Source organism: Macaca fascicularis, chromosome 9, assembly GCF_037993035.2.
Source record: "Macaca fascicularis isolate 582-1 chromosome 9, T2T-MFA8v1.1".
Lineage (NCBI taxonomy): Eukaryota > Metazoa > Chordata > Mammalia > Primates > Cercopithecidae > Macaca > Macaca fascicularis.
Genome location: NC_088383.1, coordinates 12,354,631 through 12,375,117, shown reverse-complemented (window position 1 = coordinate 12,375,117; position 20,487 = coordinate 12,354,631). Strand labels below are relative to the sequence as shown.

The window sequence follows — 20,487 nt, the reverse complement described above, 5'->3', positions numbered from 1 at the left end:
CCAAAGTGCTAGGATTACAGGAGTATCCGGCCTCCAGTTACCCTTTGAATATCTGTTAGGGCAAATGTCCCCTCATTACTTTGTATTATTTTGTCAAGTTATAAAAGAGAATCCACTACTATTTTAGTGTTATTCAGATACATTATTTTATTAGTATTGAGATTGCACTGAAATTAAGGATTTTTGAGAGAAAACTGGTATTTTAAAAATTGAGTTTTTCTAAGTAGAAGCTTTTATTTTACAGTCGAGGTTTGTTTTCTTCATGTGACTGTGAGACATTTCTGGTCTCACATTCCGCCCCCCACTCATGTACCATATAAAATGTGGCTGTCAGCAGGTGGTCACTGGACAACCCCAGGTGTGCTGCAGACCTGCCATTTCCCCACAGCATCAGGTGTGTGGACGTTACCGCTGCCACTGGCGTTGGAGCCTAAGCAGGGGCTCTGCAGAAGAGACCCAAACAGAGTGAAGGCAGGGGTGCCAAGTCCTACGGGGGATAGTTGTATCTTTTATTGCTATTGCAAGTTGAAGCTTTTCTGCCATTTCTTTCTAACTGGTTTGGAAAACTCTCGGTATCCTTTTAATATTATTTTTGTAGCCAATATATTTGATCAATTATCTTAGATTTTCTAAGATTTCAGATACACAATCTTATCTTCAACAAATAATCGTTCTTCCTCTTCCTTTTCAGTATTCATGCATCCTCTTTTTTAGAAAATAGCTAGAAAGTATTCAGCTATTATTGTTTTTAAGTTTTCTTGAAAAATCAAAGTGCATGTTCAGTTTTTTTGAATGCCTTTTGAACACAAATGAGTTAATCATTTTTTTCCTTTAAAACCTTTTTACATGAATAATTTTGTTAATATACTTCCTAGTGGTGAACCATTCATTGCAATTCTTGGATAAACTTCACTTGGTTGTTACAAGTTTTTCCTTTATAGTACTGCTGATTTATACTCTCTAATATTTTACTTAACACTTAAAGTGGTTATTCCTGAGATTTCATTGCAGTTAACCAAAATGTCTGTGTGTTGTCAGGTTATACTGTCCTCATAATTTGGAAGCTTTCCTTCTTTCTCTGTGTTCTAGAATTTTAACATAGTATTAAAATTATTCCTTAACAACTCGAAAATATATTTGTGAAACTATTTCCATCTAATATAATTGTTTTGGGGGTTAATGTTTTGATTTGTTTTATCTTCTAAGGTCAATGTGGGTCATTTGGTGATTTATGTTTTCCTAGAAAGCTGTTCATTTCTGGTTTCTTAATATATTTATGTAAGGTTTTGCAAAGTATCTTATGGTTCTTTTATCATATATCTGTAACAGTCCTACATTTTCATTTCTCACTTTCTTTGTACCTTCTCCCGCTCTTTGATAAAATTATCCAGAATTTAGTCTTTATTAATTGGCTTGTATCAAGAATCAGCTCTCGAATTAGTTAATTCTGATTTTCTTAGTTTATTTCTTCTTTTTTCCATAAAGTCAAATGCTTGGCTGGGTGCAGTGGCTCACACCTGTAATACCAGCACTTCGGGAGTCCGAGGCGGGCAGATCACTTGAGGTCAGGAGCTCGAGACCAGCCTGGCCAACATGATGAAACCCTGTCTCTACTAAAAATACAAAAATTAGTGGGGCGTGGTGGCAGGTGCCTGTAATCCCAGCTACTCGGGAGGCTGAGGCAGAAGGATTGCTTGAACCCAGGAGGCGGAGGTTGCAGTGAGTCAAGATTGCACCACTGTACTCCAGCCTGGGTGACAGAGCAAGATTCCATCTTGAAAAAATAATAATAATAATAAAAGTCAAATGCTTATTTATTTCATAGTATGGGGGTGGTTTGTGAAAGTGTTGAAAGGCATGACTTTTGCTGTATTCATGTCTATGTTTTTTTTTGACATGTAGTTTTTTTATCATTGTTATAGTCTACAGTGTCTACCATTTAAATTTTTGGTTTTTATTAACTAGATTTGTGTGAGAAGGAGTTTCGTGGGGGTTTTTGTGTGTGGGTTTGGCGTCTTTTCTTTTAAATTTACTTAGGAAAGCTATCAAAAATACAGAGAAATATGATAAAAAAATTACCAATGATTACCCACATGCCACCTCATAGATTTAACTGTTAGCATTTTTGTACCTTTATTTTATCTCTGTGTGTTTTGTAGTTGCTGTTGAAACATTTTTTAAAACTTTTTTATTGTGAAGCTTTTTGAACATATTCAAAAGTAAGGAAATGTATAATGACCTCCTTCCAGGTACGCATTGCCCAGCTTATTGAACAATTTTAAAGTGAAAATAAGGACATCGGGATACTTCACCTCAAATACTTGTCTCTGTAGCCGAGAAACAAGGACCTTCCCCCAGCCAACCACAATGCCATTGCTCCACTAACAAGTGTAACAGTGTGACTACAGTGTGACTCCTCAGCATGATCTCATGCCAGCTCCATGTGGGAATATTTCCAGTTGTCCCTTAGGCTGCCTTTTAAGCTGTTTTTCTCACCAGCACTTAGTCAGGGCTACATTTTGTATTTGTCTTACGGGCTTAAGTCACTTGTCAGGGAGCAGTACTCCTCCTTTCCTCTTCCTCCCTCTTCACCCCCCCACTTTTGTTTTCCTGTGAATGACACTGCCCTGCTGAAGAGCGTAGTCCCGCTCTTCTGTGGAATGTCCCACACTCAGGAGTTGTCTGGTTTTTCTTTCCTGGTGTTCTGTGTAGTTTCAGCAAACTAGAAGCTAGATGTAGCAGTTTAATAAGATTTAGATTAGACAGGAGTCCCACAGTGTTTTCTTAATATTGGAGATGCTGAGTTTGGTGATGATAATCATATCTTTTTGATTTAAAATAAAAGTTTTTTTAACTAAAAAAAAAATCTTTTCAGTTAGCAGGTAATCTGTGGATGATGTCTTGACACTGTATGGAGATGTCCAGTTTCCCTTTAACACTCTCCCTCATGCTTTTTAGCTTCCATTGATAATCCTTACCTATATCAAATTTCTTCAGAAGTTGCAAAATAGTGATTTTCAAATTCAGTGATTTCTTTCACTTTTTTTTTTTTTTTGAGACAGAGTTTTGCTCTCGTTGCCCAGGCTGGAGTGCGGTGGCGCGATCTCGGCTCACTGCACCCTCTGCCTCCCAGGTTCAAGCAATTCTTCTGCCTCAGCCTCCCAAATAGCTGGGATTACAGACATGTGCCACCAGGTCTGGCTAATTTTGTATTTTTTTTTAAGTAGAGATGGGGTTTCTCCGTGTTGGTCAGGCTGGTCTCAAACTCCTGACCTCAGGTGATCCCCAAGTGCTGGGACTACAGGCGTGAGCCATCACGCCCAGCCTCTTTTACTTTTTTTTTTTTTTTTTTTTTTGGCAGACTTTCTTCTGTAACAAAGAGGTTTTCCTCCCTTATCAAGAGAGTTACCTTAAATGTAACTCTTTGGTTACCTTAAAATGTAGTTACTACTGAAAAGGCGGAATAAATGCTTACTGTTTTTCTGTTTACTGGTTTTCCCCCATGCTGTCTTCTATTCAGATGAAGCCATTTGGCAGCACTTTCGTCGATTAACAGAAGTCATTCTGGTTAGAAAGCCTGTTTTAATCCACTATGTCTGCCAGTTTAGCCAGATTTATAGTTTATGACCTAGATAGAAGAATCAAAGAAGATTTTTCTCAGAATAGTTAACAGAGCCATTTTAGTCTTGGTAAATGGCCAGAGCCTTTGGGGTACTTCAGTGCTTACGGGAGAACATCCACACTCCTTAGTGTGACACACTTTCTCTCCTGTCTGCGGCTTCTACACTTCACATCCCGCCTCCCCGGCCACTTTTGAGTCACCTAATAGTAATGATAACAGCAAACTTTGAGTCTTCTATGATAGACTTTTTGCTAAATGCTTTGTATTCACATATTAACTTATTTTTTTCCAGCAGCCCTTTGCAGGAGGCATTTGTTGATGCAAGTTTTTTTTAAAAATCCTTAACTCAAGGACAAATTTTCTATGCACATGATTATTTAGGTTTTAAAAGTTAGTATTTATTAAAGTTACAAATTAAGAAACGCTTTTCTTCCTTATATTAATTCAGTTTACAGAAGTTAGTATAGTATTTTTAAATCTGGCAAATTTTAACATTCTCGTCTAATGGAACTTTAGTTAATGTTTGGTTCCACTTATAAACCCCTACAAACGTTTTTAATTCCCTTTATAAATGTAATATATCGAGTTTCTTTTAAATGTATCAAATTTTAATTTAAAAATAAAATGTTTCCTAGTTCTAAAAAACGTGCAAATCTAATAAATTCAACCTTAAGAATATGCTGAACCTTAAGTCTCTTAATTGTTTCAATATACTGTTTATAAGTTTAAATAATCAAAAGTTCAAATCAGTGACTTATTTGCATATTTTAAAATTGGCATAAGAAGGCCAACTTGGCCAGATTCTCTGAAATAGAAATATGTGAAACACAGAAAATTCTAAATGCAAACAGATTCCTTAATGCAAAAAACTACAGTATTAATCACGTTTGATTCTGTTAAGCTTTGGCATTTATTTCTAGATTTTCAGGAATTAAGACTTTTTTCCCAGATAAATTTGGGGTGTGCTTTCTCAGTCAGCTGAATCATGAGCTGGAACTGCGAGTGAGTTCCATCGGGCGGCACCACCTTCATTATCTCGAGGGTGGTGCCCACGAGATGGCTTTGTCAACATAGTCCGGATTCCTTAGACCTTGTTCCCCCACCACCTCATTCTTCCTTCTCCTCATGGTCTGCACCTTTCCACCCAGAAGATCTTGACTTTTTACTTTTAGAGATCTTTGAACCTGATGAAATCCTCTGTTCATTTGTTCCTACTTTAGTAGGTCAATAATTTGTAATTAAGTGGCATTTATTTTAATTTTGAATAGTTTTCATGGGGAGTTTGCCATCAGTATTATTATTAGTAGCTTACTGTTGAGGAAACTTGGTTAAGGTTAAGTACCTGCCCGAGGTCAGACAGTTGGGAATGAGAGTTCTGTCAGCTGACTCCAGAGCTGTGCACTACACCCACCTGGCCCGCGCCTGGCCGCTCACCGCTCTAACAAGCCTGCGCTTTCACTTTGCATTGGAATACTTCTCATTTTTTGTAATACTTTGCATAATTTGCAATACTTTGCATTGGAATACTTTGCACTTTGCATTGGAATACGCTCCTCCTCCAAGAATGCCCCTGACCATTCCTCAAATGCCTCTGTCCTCATCCATTCTGCTGAGTGTCATGACTTGGTTTAAGCATGGCCTGAAGCCTTCTCAGCGGGTCCCCAGCCTCCCCAAATCCACAGAAGTTGATCACCTTCTCCTGTTTTGTGCCTGGCCCGTCTACTACACATGCTTTCTGGCCTATCCACTACACATGCTTTCGTCCTCACACTTTCAGTGCCTCTGTCAGACGTGTCTCTGTTAGACAGAAAGTTCCCTGGGACAGTGACCGGCTCCTGCCTCACCAGCACCTAATAACACTGTGTGGCTGTAGCTGTGGCTGTGGCTGTATTAGGTACTTCTATTGAATAAATGAAATCCTAATGTATTTTTTAGATAATAAACTGTCTACAAAAGGTTAGCATGAGGCAGTTTTTTGGGCGTAGGAAACCATTCTCTAGCTTGACTGCATGCACCTAGAAGCGAAGCAGTTTTATTGGATGCCAGTTTAGAAATTGCCCCACTTTTGGAGGATTGGAGTGGGTTTTCACTTTTATTTATTCATATAATGTAAAATGATACTACACTTAAACGTTTTTACACGTGTGTAAAGTTGAAACTCTAGGAAACAAAGCGTAGGCTTTTAAAGTTATTTAACAGAGACCTCTTGCATTTGTGTGGCATTGAACAGGTTTATAGTGAGAGATGTGTGTTTACATAATAGGCTCTTTTTCCTTTACCTTTCAGGTTTAATCTGCTGGGGAAAAAAAGTCAAGCCTAGGAACCTAACTATAAAAATTTTTTGAACTTAAAAAAAATTACAGCCATAATTTAGAAAGCAAATTCTGTTTCTTTTCATCACGTTATTGAAAGCTACAAGTGTTTGAATTGTATATTTTGGATAATATTACATTAAACAGAAATAATGTCATTTGATTTTTCAGGTAATATATTTGAAGTCCAGAATATTTAAAAATACAATTGGACTTACTGTTTGATCTGGAAGGGGATAACTTTCCTAGAATAATAGAATTATTTTCCTGAGAGTGACCCCCCCACCGATTCTTCCCGAAAACTGTTAGAACAGTCAGAGTATGTGTATTCTGCTGTTGAAAGCGTAGAAGTAGACCGCTGGTCACAAAGCGAGCACTTAAAGCGCTTTGCTGCAATGATGCGCCTCTTACTGAGTGCAAAAACCTGCTAACGCCTCGGAGGCTGTTGATGGGTGAGGCTTGTAGTTGAGTGTGGTGTCCACTGGGGGGTGACAGAGACCGGCGTAATAATCAAGCAGGGACAAGCCTGAAGGGCCTGAGAGGGACTCTCCCTTACTTTTTAGGGACTGTTAGAATATTCTTTTGTTGGCTTCTTTAAAAAAAAAAAAAAAAAAAAGTTACTTAAGAAAATAATAAACATTTTTGCCTTTTTCTAAAATGTGTCAAGTTACATTCCTTTTTGTTGGAGCAGATTATTCTAATTGTTAGCACTGCCATAAAAATACCACTTAGGCAAACACCAGTGAGAAATATCAATAACGCGGTATTTTCACAAAAGTATCCCCTACTGTATCTGTTAGGAGTTGTGGTGCCTCCTTACCCTTTAAGGAGTAGGGCAGTAAGTCTTTATTCCAGTTCCTGTGTGTGTGTGTGTGTGTGTGTGTGTGTGTGTGTGTGTTTGTTTTTTTGAGACGGAGTCTCACTCTGTCGCCCAGGCTGGAGTGCAGTGGCCGGATCTCAGCTCACTGCAAGCTCCGCCTCCCGGGTTCACGCCATTCTCCTGCCTCAGCCTCCCGAGTAGCTGGGACTACAGGTGCCTGCCACCACGCCGGCTGATTTTTTGTATTTTTAGTAGAGACGGGGTTTCACCCTGTTAGCCAGGATGGTCTCGATCTCCTGACCTTGTAATCCACCCGCCTTGGCCTCCCAAAGTGCTGGGATTACAGGCTTGAGCCACCGCGCCTGGCCTCCAATTCCTGTGTTTTTAGGGAGAAGAAAGGGAAAATAAAATTTTAGGCACGAGGCTATAGTGGGGTGAGCAAAAACATGATTCTATCTATTGTAAAGAAGCCCAGAATGCAAGCACGGATAATAAATATGAATGTTTATTGCCTATATATAGCTTTCTGTTTTGACATCAATTATGCTTGAATCTTTTAGTTACAGTTAGTTGCTTAGGGGTGAAAGGAGATATTTAAACCAAACAACGACAAGTAAAGCAGTGTTTGTGTGGTGGGGCTAGGGGTGGTAGTTCAAGCAGGCTGAGATAGCTCTGAAAATAGATCACACCAAAATGTAGGATGCTTTATTTGGACGTACTTCTGTGAAGAAGAGTAGAGAATACTAATTGGCATATAAAAATGTTACTGGTGATGGCATTCGTCCTTCTTACAGGGTCTACATGATGTGTTTTCAGTTCAGTGGCGGTTGAATAATTAATCGCTAGAAAGGAACCACCTCTTTAATGAAGTCAAGGAGATTTTCCTCTTCATCATGGTAGAGGTCAGATCCTGGCATGGCGTCCTTGGGTTCCGTATTGCTGGTGGAGCTGACGCCTCTGTCCCTACAGAGGTTGTGAAAAGCCAGCGAGTCCCCGTGGGCCTGCCATGAAGTTCCCTGTGGCTGCCTCCATCCTCCACCTTCTCCATCCTCACACCCTCTGCGCTCCTGGCTGCTTCTTTGGTCCTTTCCATTACTCGCTTTCTGTGACCTCCCCGCCACCTCTTCCTTCTTCCCCACCTCTCCTTTGCTGTCTGTGCCCCTTCTCGCTTCTCCTTCTCATGAGAGGCACAGTGTTACCGCCTCCGCAGTGCTGCCTCAGGGGCCTGAGGGCCTCCCTGGAAATGTAAGCTGTATATACACTGCTCATTGTGGAATTTCTGAGACTATTACACTATTCAGAGGTTAGGCAGCTGTGGGAGAAATGCGTAGATGGCATAATTGCAGCGTTAGCATTAGCAAATGTTCATGGGAGATGGACATTGGTGCAGGTATCATGAGCGTGCACGGTCTACACTTGTTAGTATTGAGCCTGCTCCCTGGCCATGGATCACTTTAGAAAGCAGGAGTGAGCTGGCACTGTTTAAAGTGAAGCACACTCCAGCCCCGTAGTCTGGTCTGGGCACCTGGGAATACCCTTCACCCACTGTGCGGGGCCTCCAGCCTCACTTGCTTTATTGTCTTTAAAATGTGGAGGAATGGGGTTTTCAGCACCTGTATTTGAAAGGCTTTCTTATATCCCTGTCTACTGCCTTTGCATCCTTATTGAAAATCTCGGCAGAGCAAAGAGGCCATAACTTCTCAATGTTTTTATACAGTTGAGGTATTTGCCATATTCCTCTTAAACAGTAGTTCCTAAAGAGAAGTTATCATTTAGGAATTGATTAGAGGCAGTGTTATTTTGTCTGTACTGGATTTTTTTTCCCCCAAACCCTGCTACATCTAGTTTCTTAGCCATGTGGATCTTGGATATTTATAACCCTCAGGTTTCTGCCTGTGTATATGGACAGTGTGTCATTACTCTAACTCATGAATATTTGAATGAACGAACATTTGTCACCACCTTCCTTGTGATTGTATTATGATTTTAGATACTATGGGAAGGAATACAAAAGAAGTAAGATTATAGTCTACTGGGGAAGGAAAAATATGTTAGGGACTACCATGAAAGAACTTTAAGATGCTACTTTTTGGACGTTTCAGAACAGTCACAGATTTTTTTTCCCAGTGTGCATTTTGGCCTCTTGCCCATTCAGTAAATGGAACGTGTTAAACTTTTCCTTTAATTCTAGTATGATGCATAGATGTATGATATATAGACTATTAGGCACTCTTCCTTAGACAGGGACATTTCTGTGTTGACTGGAATATAAAGTAGAATTAATTATAAGGTAAATATTTTTCTTACTCCTTATATTAAACAATAAAATCTCCTATGTATGTAAGGCACATACCTTTGCATTTTGTTGTGCCTGAAGTTACCACCTCAGTCTTTCCATTGCTTCTCAGTTGGTTTCTTATTTCTCCTAGGAAACACATGCCTTATATTGGTAATTCTACATTTTACTATGTGTCCAGCTCAGTCTTTACTGATATGTGCCTCCTATGTGTCTAAAGGATTCCAGAATGAAAATCTGTGAATATCACAACATAGGGGTAGACCATGCCATGGCAACATTTTCCTCAAAGGTGTTCAGCTTTTTTGCCACATCTCCTCCCTTCCACTCCCACTCTACAGTTTGTTGTCTCCTGCACCACACTGGTATTTTATGAAACTGTCTTGCTGCTGTCCTTGACCTCTCTTCCCTACCCTGTCCTTGTAACACCAGCCAAGGGACTTCCTGTATTTAAATGAGAACTAGGGGAAAGATAGGACCACTCCTCTGAGCGAGGGATGTAGGCACTAGTCCAGTAATGTTTCACTTCCATGTTTTCAGTAAAAAAGAGGTTTTAGAATGAGAACATTTGAATAAATATTGATAGGAGGAACTTGAAGCCAAGTGTGGCCAAGCTGTGACTAAGAGACCCTGGAACATACCATTCGACTGAGCGAACTGTGATTGACAGTCATCTGGGAAAAGCTGTGGAGCCAAGCAAGTGTTGGAAGGACAGCGATAAGAAAGAAACATGTAGTTCCACTTTTTACAGAGGATAAAAGTTGAATAATGTAAATCACAGACAAGTAAACATGATGTCTGTCTGAGGCAAGAATCAATAAATGGATTAATTAAAAATGGAGTTTTGAGCACTCAGAAAGCAAAGAAGGTGATCACTAATCTGACTCCATCAAGCAATGCCATACTTGATTAATCTGACTTTGTTTTTGGTAAGATTGCTCATTTAATGAATTGGAAGAATGCCTCAACCTAGTATATATAGGTAAAAGTAAAGTGTTTGGCAAAGTCTTAAAATACTTTTTTGGATAAGCTAAAAATATTTCTTACAGGTCATACAGCGAAACTGCAGATTAATGTCATCCTACCTGTAGAACAGTATTCTGTGCTTTTAAACTTTATACTTCTCTGTTACTCACATTAATACTCAGCAGAAAAAATATGTAGTACTTAAGGAAAAAATAATAATTCAGTCTATGAGCATTTAAAAACTGTATTAACCCCTACTAGTGTTTATTTTTTTAGTAATTTTTGTAGACATATATATTGATTTATGTCTGTATGTCATTCATAGTACATGAGATTATACTACACATATTGTTTATAACTTTCTTTTTAACTAGTTAATGTTAAAAATACATTAATATGGCAGTAGGCTGCTACAAGTTTATATTCTATACCTTATTTCACCATATTTTTGTTTCATAATTGTTACTGAATTTCACAAATCCTCTATGTTGAGGATGTAAGTTTTCTAAAAGAATGCAGTTTTGAACATCCTTATAGCAAACATTTTGCATATCCCTTAATATCTTAGGATAAATTCTCAGAGGTGGAATTCCTAGATCAAAAATATTCAATATGTCAAATTGGAGAATTTGTTTCTCCAAGCCCACAGTAGTGAGATATACCAATTTAGAAGTATTTTAATTTGCATTTTTCTGATTACTTGTGATATATTTACCTTCTCTTTTCTTCTTTGAGTTTCCTGTTCATATTCTTTATTTAATTTTCTATGTAGGGCATTCTCCATTTCCTTTGAGAGTTCTTTACCTTTTAGAGAAGTTAGGGTGCTCCATTTTTGTTCTTACTCTGAGTGTTCAGTACTTGTTACCAGTCACTTGGATGAAAGCATTGGTAGCATGGTGTTCAGATTTGTGGATGGCATCACATGGGGAGGTCTAATTAATGTAAAATTCCAGGGAGATCCCAGATTGAAATGATGAGTCTAAATAAGATAAACTGAGATAGGAATCAATATAAAGCACTTTGAACCTGTCTAAAAACAGCTACCCTCAGGAGGTGCATAATGAACTTTCAGTCAACAGTGGACTACATACAGGATGCTGGCCCTATGAGACAAAAATACCATATTTTCACTGTCCTGTTTCTATCTTTAGATACATAAATACCTACCATTGTGTTCCAGTGACCCTGCAGTATCGAGTACAGTAACATGCTCTATGTGTTTGTAGCTGAGGAGGAGTACTAGGCTGTATCATAGAGCCTCGGTGTGCAGTAGGCTGTGCCATCTAGGTTTGTATAAATGCACTCTTGTTGCAGGAAGTCAGGGACCTCGAACGGAGGGACCAACTGGAGCCACGGCAGAGGAACATAAATTGTGAAGATTTCATGCACATTTATCAGTTCCCAAATAATACTTTTATCATTTCTTAGGCCTGTCTTACTTCAGTGTCTTAATCCTGTTATCTTTGTAAGCTGAGGATGTGTGTCACCTCAGGACCACTGTGATAATTGTGTTAACTGTACAAATTGATTGTAAAACACGTGTGTTTGAACAATATGAAATCAGTGCACCTTGAAAAAGAACAGAATAACAGCGATTTTTAGGGAACAAGGGAAGACAACCATAAGGTCTGACTGCCTGTGGGGTGGGCAAAAAGAACCATATTTTTCTTCTTGCAAAGAGCCTATAAACAGATGTGCAAGTAGGGAAGATACCGCTAAATTCTTTTCCTAGCAAGGAATGTTAGTATTAATACTCTCAGAAAGGAATTCATTCCTGGGGGGAGGTCTATAAATGGCTGCTCTGGGAATGTCTGTCCTATGTGGTTGAGATAAGGACTGAGATACGCCCTGGTCTCCTGCAGTACCCTCAGGCTTACTAGGATTGGGAAACTCCATCCTGGTAAATTTTTGGTCAGACCAGTTCTCTGCTCTCGAACCCTGTTTTCTGTTAAGATGTTTATCAAGACAATATGTGCACCGCTGAACATAGACCCTTATCAGAAGTTCTGCCTTTTGCCCTTTGTCCTGTTTCCTCAGAAGCATGTGATCTTTGTTCTGCTTTTTGCCCTTTGAAGCATGTGATCTTTGTGACCTACTCCCTGTTTGTACATCCCCTCCTCTTTTGAAATCCTTAATAAAAACCTGCTGGTTTTGAGACTCAGGTGGGCATCATGTCCTACCGATATGTGATGTCACCCCCAGTGACCCAGCTGTAAAATTCCTCTCTTTGTACTCTATCTCTTTATTTCTCAGCCAGCTGACACTTATGGAGAATAGAAAGAACCTACATCGAAATACTGGGGACGGGTTCCCCCGCTACACTCTAATGTTCACATGATGATGAAATTGCCTGACAACTTATTTCTCAGAACATATGCCTGTCATTAAGTGATGCATGACTGTATAGAATAATAGTAGCTACCAGTTCCTAAGCATCTTCTATATGTCAGGAAATATGCTAGAATTTTCTTTATATAGTAACTCTTATAGCAAATCTATAAAATAGATATTGCCGTTTTAATTTATAGATGAGAATTCTGAGACTCCCAAGTTCACACAGCTTATTGTGGCAGATTCAAATTCAGGTCACTTGTTCCTGTTGACCCTGCTGTTTCCACTGTGCCTTGGAGACATACAACTTAACAACATTTGGAAACATTGTTTCTAAAGGAAGGGCAGTACAGTGTGACTGCCAGACAGCTATACACTTTCCACTACAGTGTTCAGGATAAGGGAAGTAATCAGCCATCTTAGTTCAAACCTAGAATATGGCTTCAATTCTGGGTTACCACACTTAAAAGGGGTACTATTGTACTTGATTATCATCAATAAATAGCAATAGCTGAGTGTCTAGGGAAAAAACTTTGGAAGTCAAACCCACGTTAACCATTCTCAGGAATAAATTGGTTACCACAAGACATGGAAAACTACATACAGAAATCTGCAAAGTATTGGAACTCTAAATTCTCCTATAGAGTTGTTACTGCCTGTGTCTACCTTCCACATTTGCTTTGCCCAGTTGTTTTTTTTTTTTTTTGATGGGGTTGTATAAAAAGCGTTTTATTATAATCGCTGTAATTTGTTTCATTACATTATTGACATTGAAATGTGCTAGGACCATGAAAGCAAATGATCACAAATAATGAAGTAGGTGAGTTTTTGCTAACAGAAAAAGGCAGTCCCTAAAATTTATTTAAAACAATCCAGTTTTGAGATTGGGGTTATAGAGCTACGCGTAGCTGCCCTTCGAAATGCGTCATGTCAGGTGAATTGAGTTTTCACTAATTGAGAATTCATGCAGACTGAAACATGGAAATCAGAATTTGGGCACCTGCAGGCAGCGCTGAGAGCAGCTTGGGTGCTTCCACTGCCAGCGCGATGTAGGGGAGAGCGCATGCAGGCGCAGCAGCAGCAGCAGACCAGCCAGGAATCTATTCCTTTTTTGGTTTTGTTTGTTTTTTAAATACTGCTATGGAGAATCTTAAAAGACATTTTAAATTATTTCATGTGAGCTAAAAAGTTGGTGGCTCTCTGCAGGCTGCCAAAAGCCAGTGAGTGGTGGAGAAGCTTCCAGGGCTCAGTGTGACAGTCTCTGCAGTGAATCGTTTTGCCCCCGTGACAGCGCATCTTCAGGCGTGCATTCACCACTCTGGGCGTCACCCTTTTCCTTTTCTTTAATGGTCATGTTTGTCATCAGATTTCTTCTTACTAACCTGAGAAGGATGTTTTGATGATTGGCTGATATTATCTGATGGAATATCAGCCAGCCACTGAATTAGCCAATCAGATTACTGTGTTCTGCCCGTAGGAAATTGTCAGACAGTGGGGACTAGAGGACAGTTTATAAATTCAGTTTTTCTATTATATATGTCTTGATATCTTATTGATAATTTGTGTTTGTTGGGATTATTTGCCTGCAGGGAAGAAGGCATTCATATATTTGGGAGTAAATGGATGACTATTTGTAGAGCTGATAGGAAAAAACTGTTGGAGGATTCTGGATAGATTTTAATTTAATTTTTATTGCTGCTTTTTAACCTGATGTGCTGAATAACTACTTGGAGTATTCTTGACTTGCTAGTATTTAAAGTCTGCTTTCTCCATTCCTGGCATTTCAAGTTTATTTCACATATACATTCATAAAGCAAAGAAAACTTTTCTGAATTACAAGCATTTTAAAGTTTGGGTTGTCAATGAAAATAATTGGTCCACATATTATAAAATATATTTCTTACCAAAAGGTTTAAGAACAACGTGGGTTCTGCCAGCTGTTCCAGAATAGGATCTGCCTGTGGCTGTCTCAGGCCAGGAGTTATGCTGTGCGCTGCTTGCTCTTTCACAGTTCACATCTAACCCATTGAGCAGGTGTGCAGACACTGCCTGAACAATTACCCAGGAAGCAACTTCTTCTCACTGCCTCCATGGTGGTGTAGTGTAGGAGGAGGAGCAAAGGTGCTGGAATCAGCTCAGGGTTTGAATTCTGGACCTGTGACTTGCTAGTGGTGAGCCTTTGAGCAAGTTAGTTTCTGCCTCCATTTTCCATTAAAATATGGGAAAATTGTAAAGCCCTGCACTCTCTGCCTATCACAGGCGTTACAGGTACAGCTTTCTGAGCAGAGGCCAGCACACAGTGAGTGCCTAGTGAGTATCAGCCATTAGTGTCATCATCATTCAGTATTGCCACAATCGAAATCCCGGCCACCATTAAAGTGATCTAAGATAAACATGAGATCGTGTAATTCTTCTGCTGAAAAGCCTCTAGTATTTTATAGTTACCTTGGAATAAAATCCAAATTCCTCGCCGCATTCTTCAAGGCCCCATGTGTGCCTGCCTGTCCCCAACTCAAGGCCCATGCTCAGAGGGCCGCCTCCTTGCTGGCACTCTCCTGCTCTGCCCTGTCCAGCTCCCAATCATTTTAATTCCTTTTTCCTAGTTTAATTTTCTTCAGGGCACTTTGTATAACTAGAATATAGGCTCCAGAAGGACAGGGACATCACTTTTCTCATTCCATCCCTGTATTGCGGACAACCAGAACAGTGTCTGCTGCATAGTAGTTGCTTTATGTATTTGCTGAATGGATGAATGAGTTGAAACAAACTGTAATTGCCAATTCTAACACTTTTATTCTTTCATATGTATAAAATAAGGAGCTTGCATAAACATTGTCAAACCATTGAAACCATCAAAAATTTCTCTGGCACTTCATGAAAACGGCACAGGGGAAGAGAAGAGTGAACTGAGAATGAAAACACTGGGTTTTCACTGGGTTCCTGCCACTGTGAGATCACTTGGCTTCTCCTAGACTCTGCTTTCCCTGTAGAAAACACAGGGAGGACTCGATGTCTCTGGAACTCTCGGGCCCTTCAGAGCTGCCCAGGAGAGGGAAGAAGAAAAGGGAGGAAAAGAGGTTTCATTGGGAGGAGCCCTGGTCCTACCCAACCCCGACTTTAACTACAGCAGCTTTGTGTATATTTTCTTTTCTATATGGGGGTTTCATATGAAATTTGGCTTAAAAAAAAGGAGTCTGCTTTTTATTTAAAAACTACTGAATCAGAAGAGCACAAAAGTTGTTTTAGCTCAATTATTCTGATCCTGATAGCTTAATTATTTAAAGGATATTGTTTCTTCATAATTCTCTGTTCCCTCCTCTCACGCCAAAAAGATCACTGAATATTTTTTGGAAATATCCTAAAGAAAATTATAATGTGCATAAGTGACAAAATTATCATCATCAAGACTGTAAGCTACATGAAAAAAAAGACCACGTCTTATTCCTACCACTCAGCACAGTGCCTGACACTCCAACAGGCTTACTCAGTAAATATTTCTAGATGGGTGGATGGCTGGATATTTGAAAAGAGCAAAAATGCATTTTTAAATGACAGTACATTATTTTGTAAAAACAGGTGAAAAACATGGAATTTTAAGTGAAGTCTGTTGTTTCTTCAAGATGATGTTGATTAGATACACATATTATAAAAGATAATTTTTAAACACTGTTTGTTAAATGGCCAATCTATTACACCTTCCTTTAATTCCTCGTGAATTTTCTGCTAATTATTTAAAATACAAAACTGATAGTATCCAATACGACTTTTTTTAAAAATTCCTTTTCTTTTTTGCATTTAAAGTAGGATTCTTTTAGAATGTTAGTTTTCAGATAGAGAGTACTTTTTCTTTTGATCAGGAAATTGTACTGTGGGAGTATTTAATAATAATAATCTATTCGAGGACAACTTTGAGACCACAGTTAGCCATCAGTTGAGTTTTAAATTTTGCAGACCTGCTTGGCATTGATAGAAGTTGAACTGAGATTTCAAAACCATCATAGCTGAGGAAGGTTAAAGTGAAAGTAATATAGTATTGAGACACTGAACTACTCACCTTCCTGTTAGGAATAGAAATGAGAGTATCAGCTTTGCAGGCTTGAAAAAGCATTAACAACTTGTCAACAAAATGTAAGAATCGTGTTATACAATTGTATGAAACTTATGCATAAAATTACAAAATATTCCCACCCACAATACATTTGGCCTAATATGATTGTGAGTGTTGGTATGTTTTTGTATCAGTCTCTAAAATTAAACACCTCTCATCAGCTACCAACCTTCTGCGGTATAAACAGTGTGTGTGTGTGGTAGAAAGTGTGTGGTATGTCAGCGTGTATCTGCGCACAGATGAAAAGCATGACATTATTACTAATGGATTGCTTCTATTGGGTACTGTTTCCTCGTGTATCCTCGTGTATTATCTTACTTAGCCTTTCTCTTTCTTTTTAGGTAAAGAGGATGAATATCCAAAGAAGCCCTTGGGACAGCTTCCGCCTGAACTTCAGTCTGGGGGTGTCCATCACCTGAGCAACGGACAGAGGAGCGTGGGCCGGCCGAGCCCGCAGGTCAGTGGCAGGAGGGAGAGCGCGGCGCCCCACAGGAGGCACGAGCACTCGCTGCACCCCCAGAGCAGGACCGGGACGCCCGAGAGAGCACAGCCGCCAAGACGGAAGTCGGTGGAGGAGGAGAACAAAAAGCTTAAAGATGAGGTAGATTTTCAAAGAAAACTCCCATCGGGTCCACAGGACAGTTCCAGGCAATATAATCACGCAGCTGCCAACCAAAATAGCAACGCCACTTCAAATATCAGGAAGGAATTTGTGCCCAAATGGAATAAACCATCAGACGTCTCAGCTACGGAGAGAACTGCCAAATACACCATGGAAAGCAAAGGTCGAGCAGCGCACCCCACGCTCGCAGTCACCGCCCCAGGCCCTGCCGAGGTGCGGGTGGCAAACGCGCGGCCAAAGATGAAGGCCCTGGATGCTGAGGACGGGAAGCGGGGCTCCACTGCATCGCAGTACGACAACGTGCCGGGCCCGGAGCTGGACAGCAGTGCTTCCGTGGAGGAGGCACTGGAAAGGGCTTACTCCCAGAGCCCACGGCATGCCCTTTACCCTCCCAGCCCGAGAAAGCACGCTGAGCCAAGTTCTAGTCCGTCAAAAGTATCCAGCAAGTTTACTTTTAAAGTACAGACTCCAAGTCATGCACGATATCCGTCCCAGCTAGATGGGGAAGCCCGAGGGCTAGCTCATCCCCCCTCCTACAGCAGTCCCCCCATTTACCACGGAAACTCACCCAAACACTTCCCTACTGCCAACAGCAGCTTTGCTTCTTCACAGTTTAGCCCTGGGACTCAACTGAATCCTTCCAGGAGACCTCATGGTTCTACTCTTTCCATCAGTGCTTCTCCGGAGAAATCTTACAGCCGCCCAAGTCCCCTTGTACTGCCATCTAGTCGAATAGAAGTCCTCCCTGTTGACGTTGGTGCTGGGGGATATTCGGGCAATTCAGGGTCACCAAAGAATGGAAAATTGATCATTCCGCCAGTGGATTATTTGCCAGATAACAGAACATGGTCAGAAGTTACTTATACATACAGACCTGAGACTCAGGGACAATCATGGACCCGAGATGCTAGCCGTGACAATTTACCAAAATGCTCAGCCTTTCAGCACGCACCCTTTCAGGATCATGGCCTCCCTGCAGTTTCGGTAGATAGTCCCGTGCGGTATAAAACTTCACCTGCCGCAGAAGATGCCAGTCCATCTGGGTATCCATATTCAGGGCCCCCGCCTCCAGCCTACCACTACAGGAATCGGGACGGGCTTTCCATGCAAGAGTCAGTGTTGCTGTGAGATTTGATGTGTACTTGCTAAAGACAAGAGAGAAACCCCATGAAACCTACATTGCTATGTTCATAATTGCCAAAGCAGTATTTATACTATTGTAAACAGCTCGCACATCTCTCCTGTGAGTAGTAAGAATACAGGGAAATGTCTTCAGCCCCACGTAGATGCTGCTTAAGATGAGCATTTAAATTGCATCATCACTGACCTGTTAGAATTTAACCCGGAAACATAGCAATAGCATTTAGGGATGCACGCACAATGGTAATTTATTACTCAGTTCCGTTTATGTTTTTCTCCAAAACCTGAACATTTTTACTCTGTTGGCTCATTCTATTTTGACTAATGTTACAAAGTACTGAAAAAACTGTAGAATAGATATTTTTAACGCTATATGTAGTGTATGTGTCTTTTAATAGATACAGGCATCTATTCATACACGTTTGAACACGGAGCTAAAGAAACATTTTTTAAAAAACTACTTTTAATCCAGATCCATGGAATAATATGTAATTCTTGTTTTCCTTGTCTTTTGGTCCAGTTTTTCTTTTTCCCTCTCATATTTTTAACCTGGGTCCTAAACTGACTGAAGAGTTTGTCCTGACTTTATTAATTGCAATCTCACAGAATGCTCATCATTCTCCTTCAGCTGTTGCCATTTTCTTTCAATCTGAAAATTAAAGACATTGGAGAGAAAGGCTAACCACTTAATGGTGCTTAAAAATCGGGGCAGTTAAAATAAGTTTACGGCCAAAGGTGCAGCAGTGCTTATCATATCCATTTACTAAGAGATCAGTCTTAGTGCGTTTATGCCCTTTGTTCTGGTCTGACTCTTGGGAATCTCAGAGCAGGAGAAGTTGCAGCTGACTGATCCCTCAGTGCTCACAGTACTCATGTGGGGCAGCCAAACTAACTGGATTAGCAGTGTGGTTACTTCTCACTTCTGCCCCGACTCATGTAGCTTCTCCCCATGAAAGTCCCAGGGTGGCCATTTACACAATCCATTTCTGACCTCTTTAGGGAATATAGTTGACGGATATTGCTGCACCTCATCAGGCCATTACATTGTCCATGTTAAAATTATAAAAATGATCCTAGTTTTTCATAGGAGTCTAGGATTTTGATATTTTTAAAAAATATAGTGTGATTTCATGCTTTTGAAAAAATTTTTTGTTTCATTGAAACAAATTCAGGTTCCTGGCTTAAAAAGAAATTAGTGATGTCTTTAAAAAATATTCTGTTACACTACAATTACCAAAACACTGACAAAGATATCGGTACTCCAAGAGGGTACGACTTCGTGTTTAATTGGGGAACTTGTTTTCAACATTGCTTATATTTGAATAGTAGAAAACCGGACACTGATGTTTCTTCCTGTTGCAAGGTGGGGCTTTAAGCTTTCAAGGTACAAAAGTATGTCTTTTAAAATGAAAGTAACATTTGTTTAGCTAGTGAATGTGACAATATTTTTTATGTATATAATGAGTCTAATGTAATTTTAATCAACTCGGTAATGATGTTATTAAATAGCAAAACAAATGCAGTGTATTAAAGCTAAACACTACATTGAAACACAAACAAAACTCTGATGAAATAACTGGGCTCTTGATTCAGATTAGGTGGAAGCTGAGAAATAAATGTATATAAATATGTAGCTGAGGATATTCCCATTTTAAAACCATGATTCTGTGACTTGTAATAAACCAAGCTGTACAATTTAGTTTATAATAGCAGTATCTGAGCTGCTCAAAAATATATATATCAACAGTGGTAAATACTGTAGATTTATATATATATATATGCAAAAAATATATATATACACACAAGCACTATTTTCTTATGTCATTTATGACATTTTTTATCTGTATACTTTTTTTGATGTGATTGTTTTTTAACATGCTAAAAGTAATAAGTATATTTCGTTTTGTGTCTTTTATGTGCATTTTTTTCATACGGCAAAAATGATGCACCCCCTGATGCTTTGAAGGCTAATTCTCTTCTAATTGAGTAGCTGTTGCCTAGTATTCACCTGTGTTACCTTGTATGTGTCACAGTTCTATGTTTAATGCTTTACTAATTTCCAGTAAGACTGTATTTAAAACTACATAACCTTTCCTTATTTTATTTAGTATGACATTGTTAATAGCAATAAGGTAGCATTTCTAGACTTCCTCATCTCTGTTTTCTAAGTAGGAAAATGTAATTTGAAATTATCTTGCCACCATACAGTTTTACTTTTTCAAATTTATTTTTTAATAAGAGATAATGAAATAATGATAAAAGATAAAGAG

General features: G+C 39.5%; 1 protein-coding gene across 5 annotated transcripts in view; it reads left to right on the top strand.

Moving 5' to 3' along the window:
• Window positions 1-20,113, top strand: part of USP6NL (USP6 N-terminal like) — a 154,706-nt gene extending 134,593 nt beyond the window's left edge. For all 5 annotated transcript variants that reach the window (XM_074001010.1, XM_005564616.5, XM_045399541.3 and 2 more), the window contains one exon: window positions 16,797-20,113. In XM_074001010.1, coding sequence (XP_073857111.1) covers window positions 16,797-18,205 — 1,409 coding nt within the window. In that variant the 3' untranslated portion in view covers window positions 18,206-20,113. The remainder of the gene's footprint in view (window positions 1-16,796) is intronic.
• Window positions 20,114-20,487: the final 374 nt, after the last annotated feature.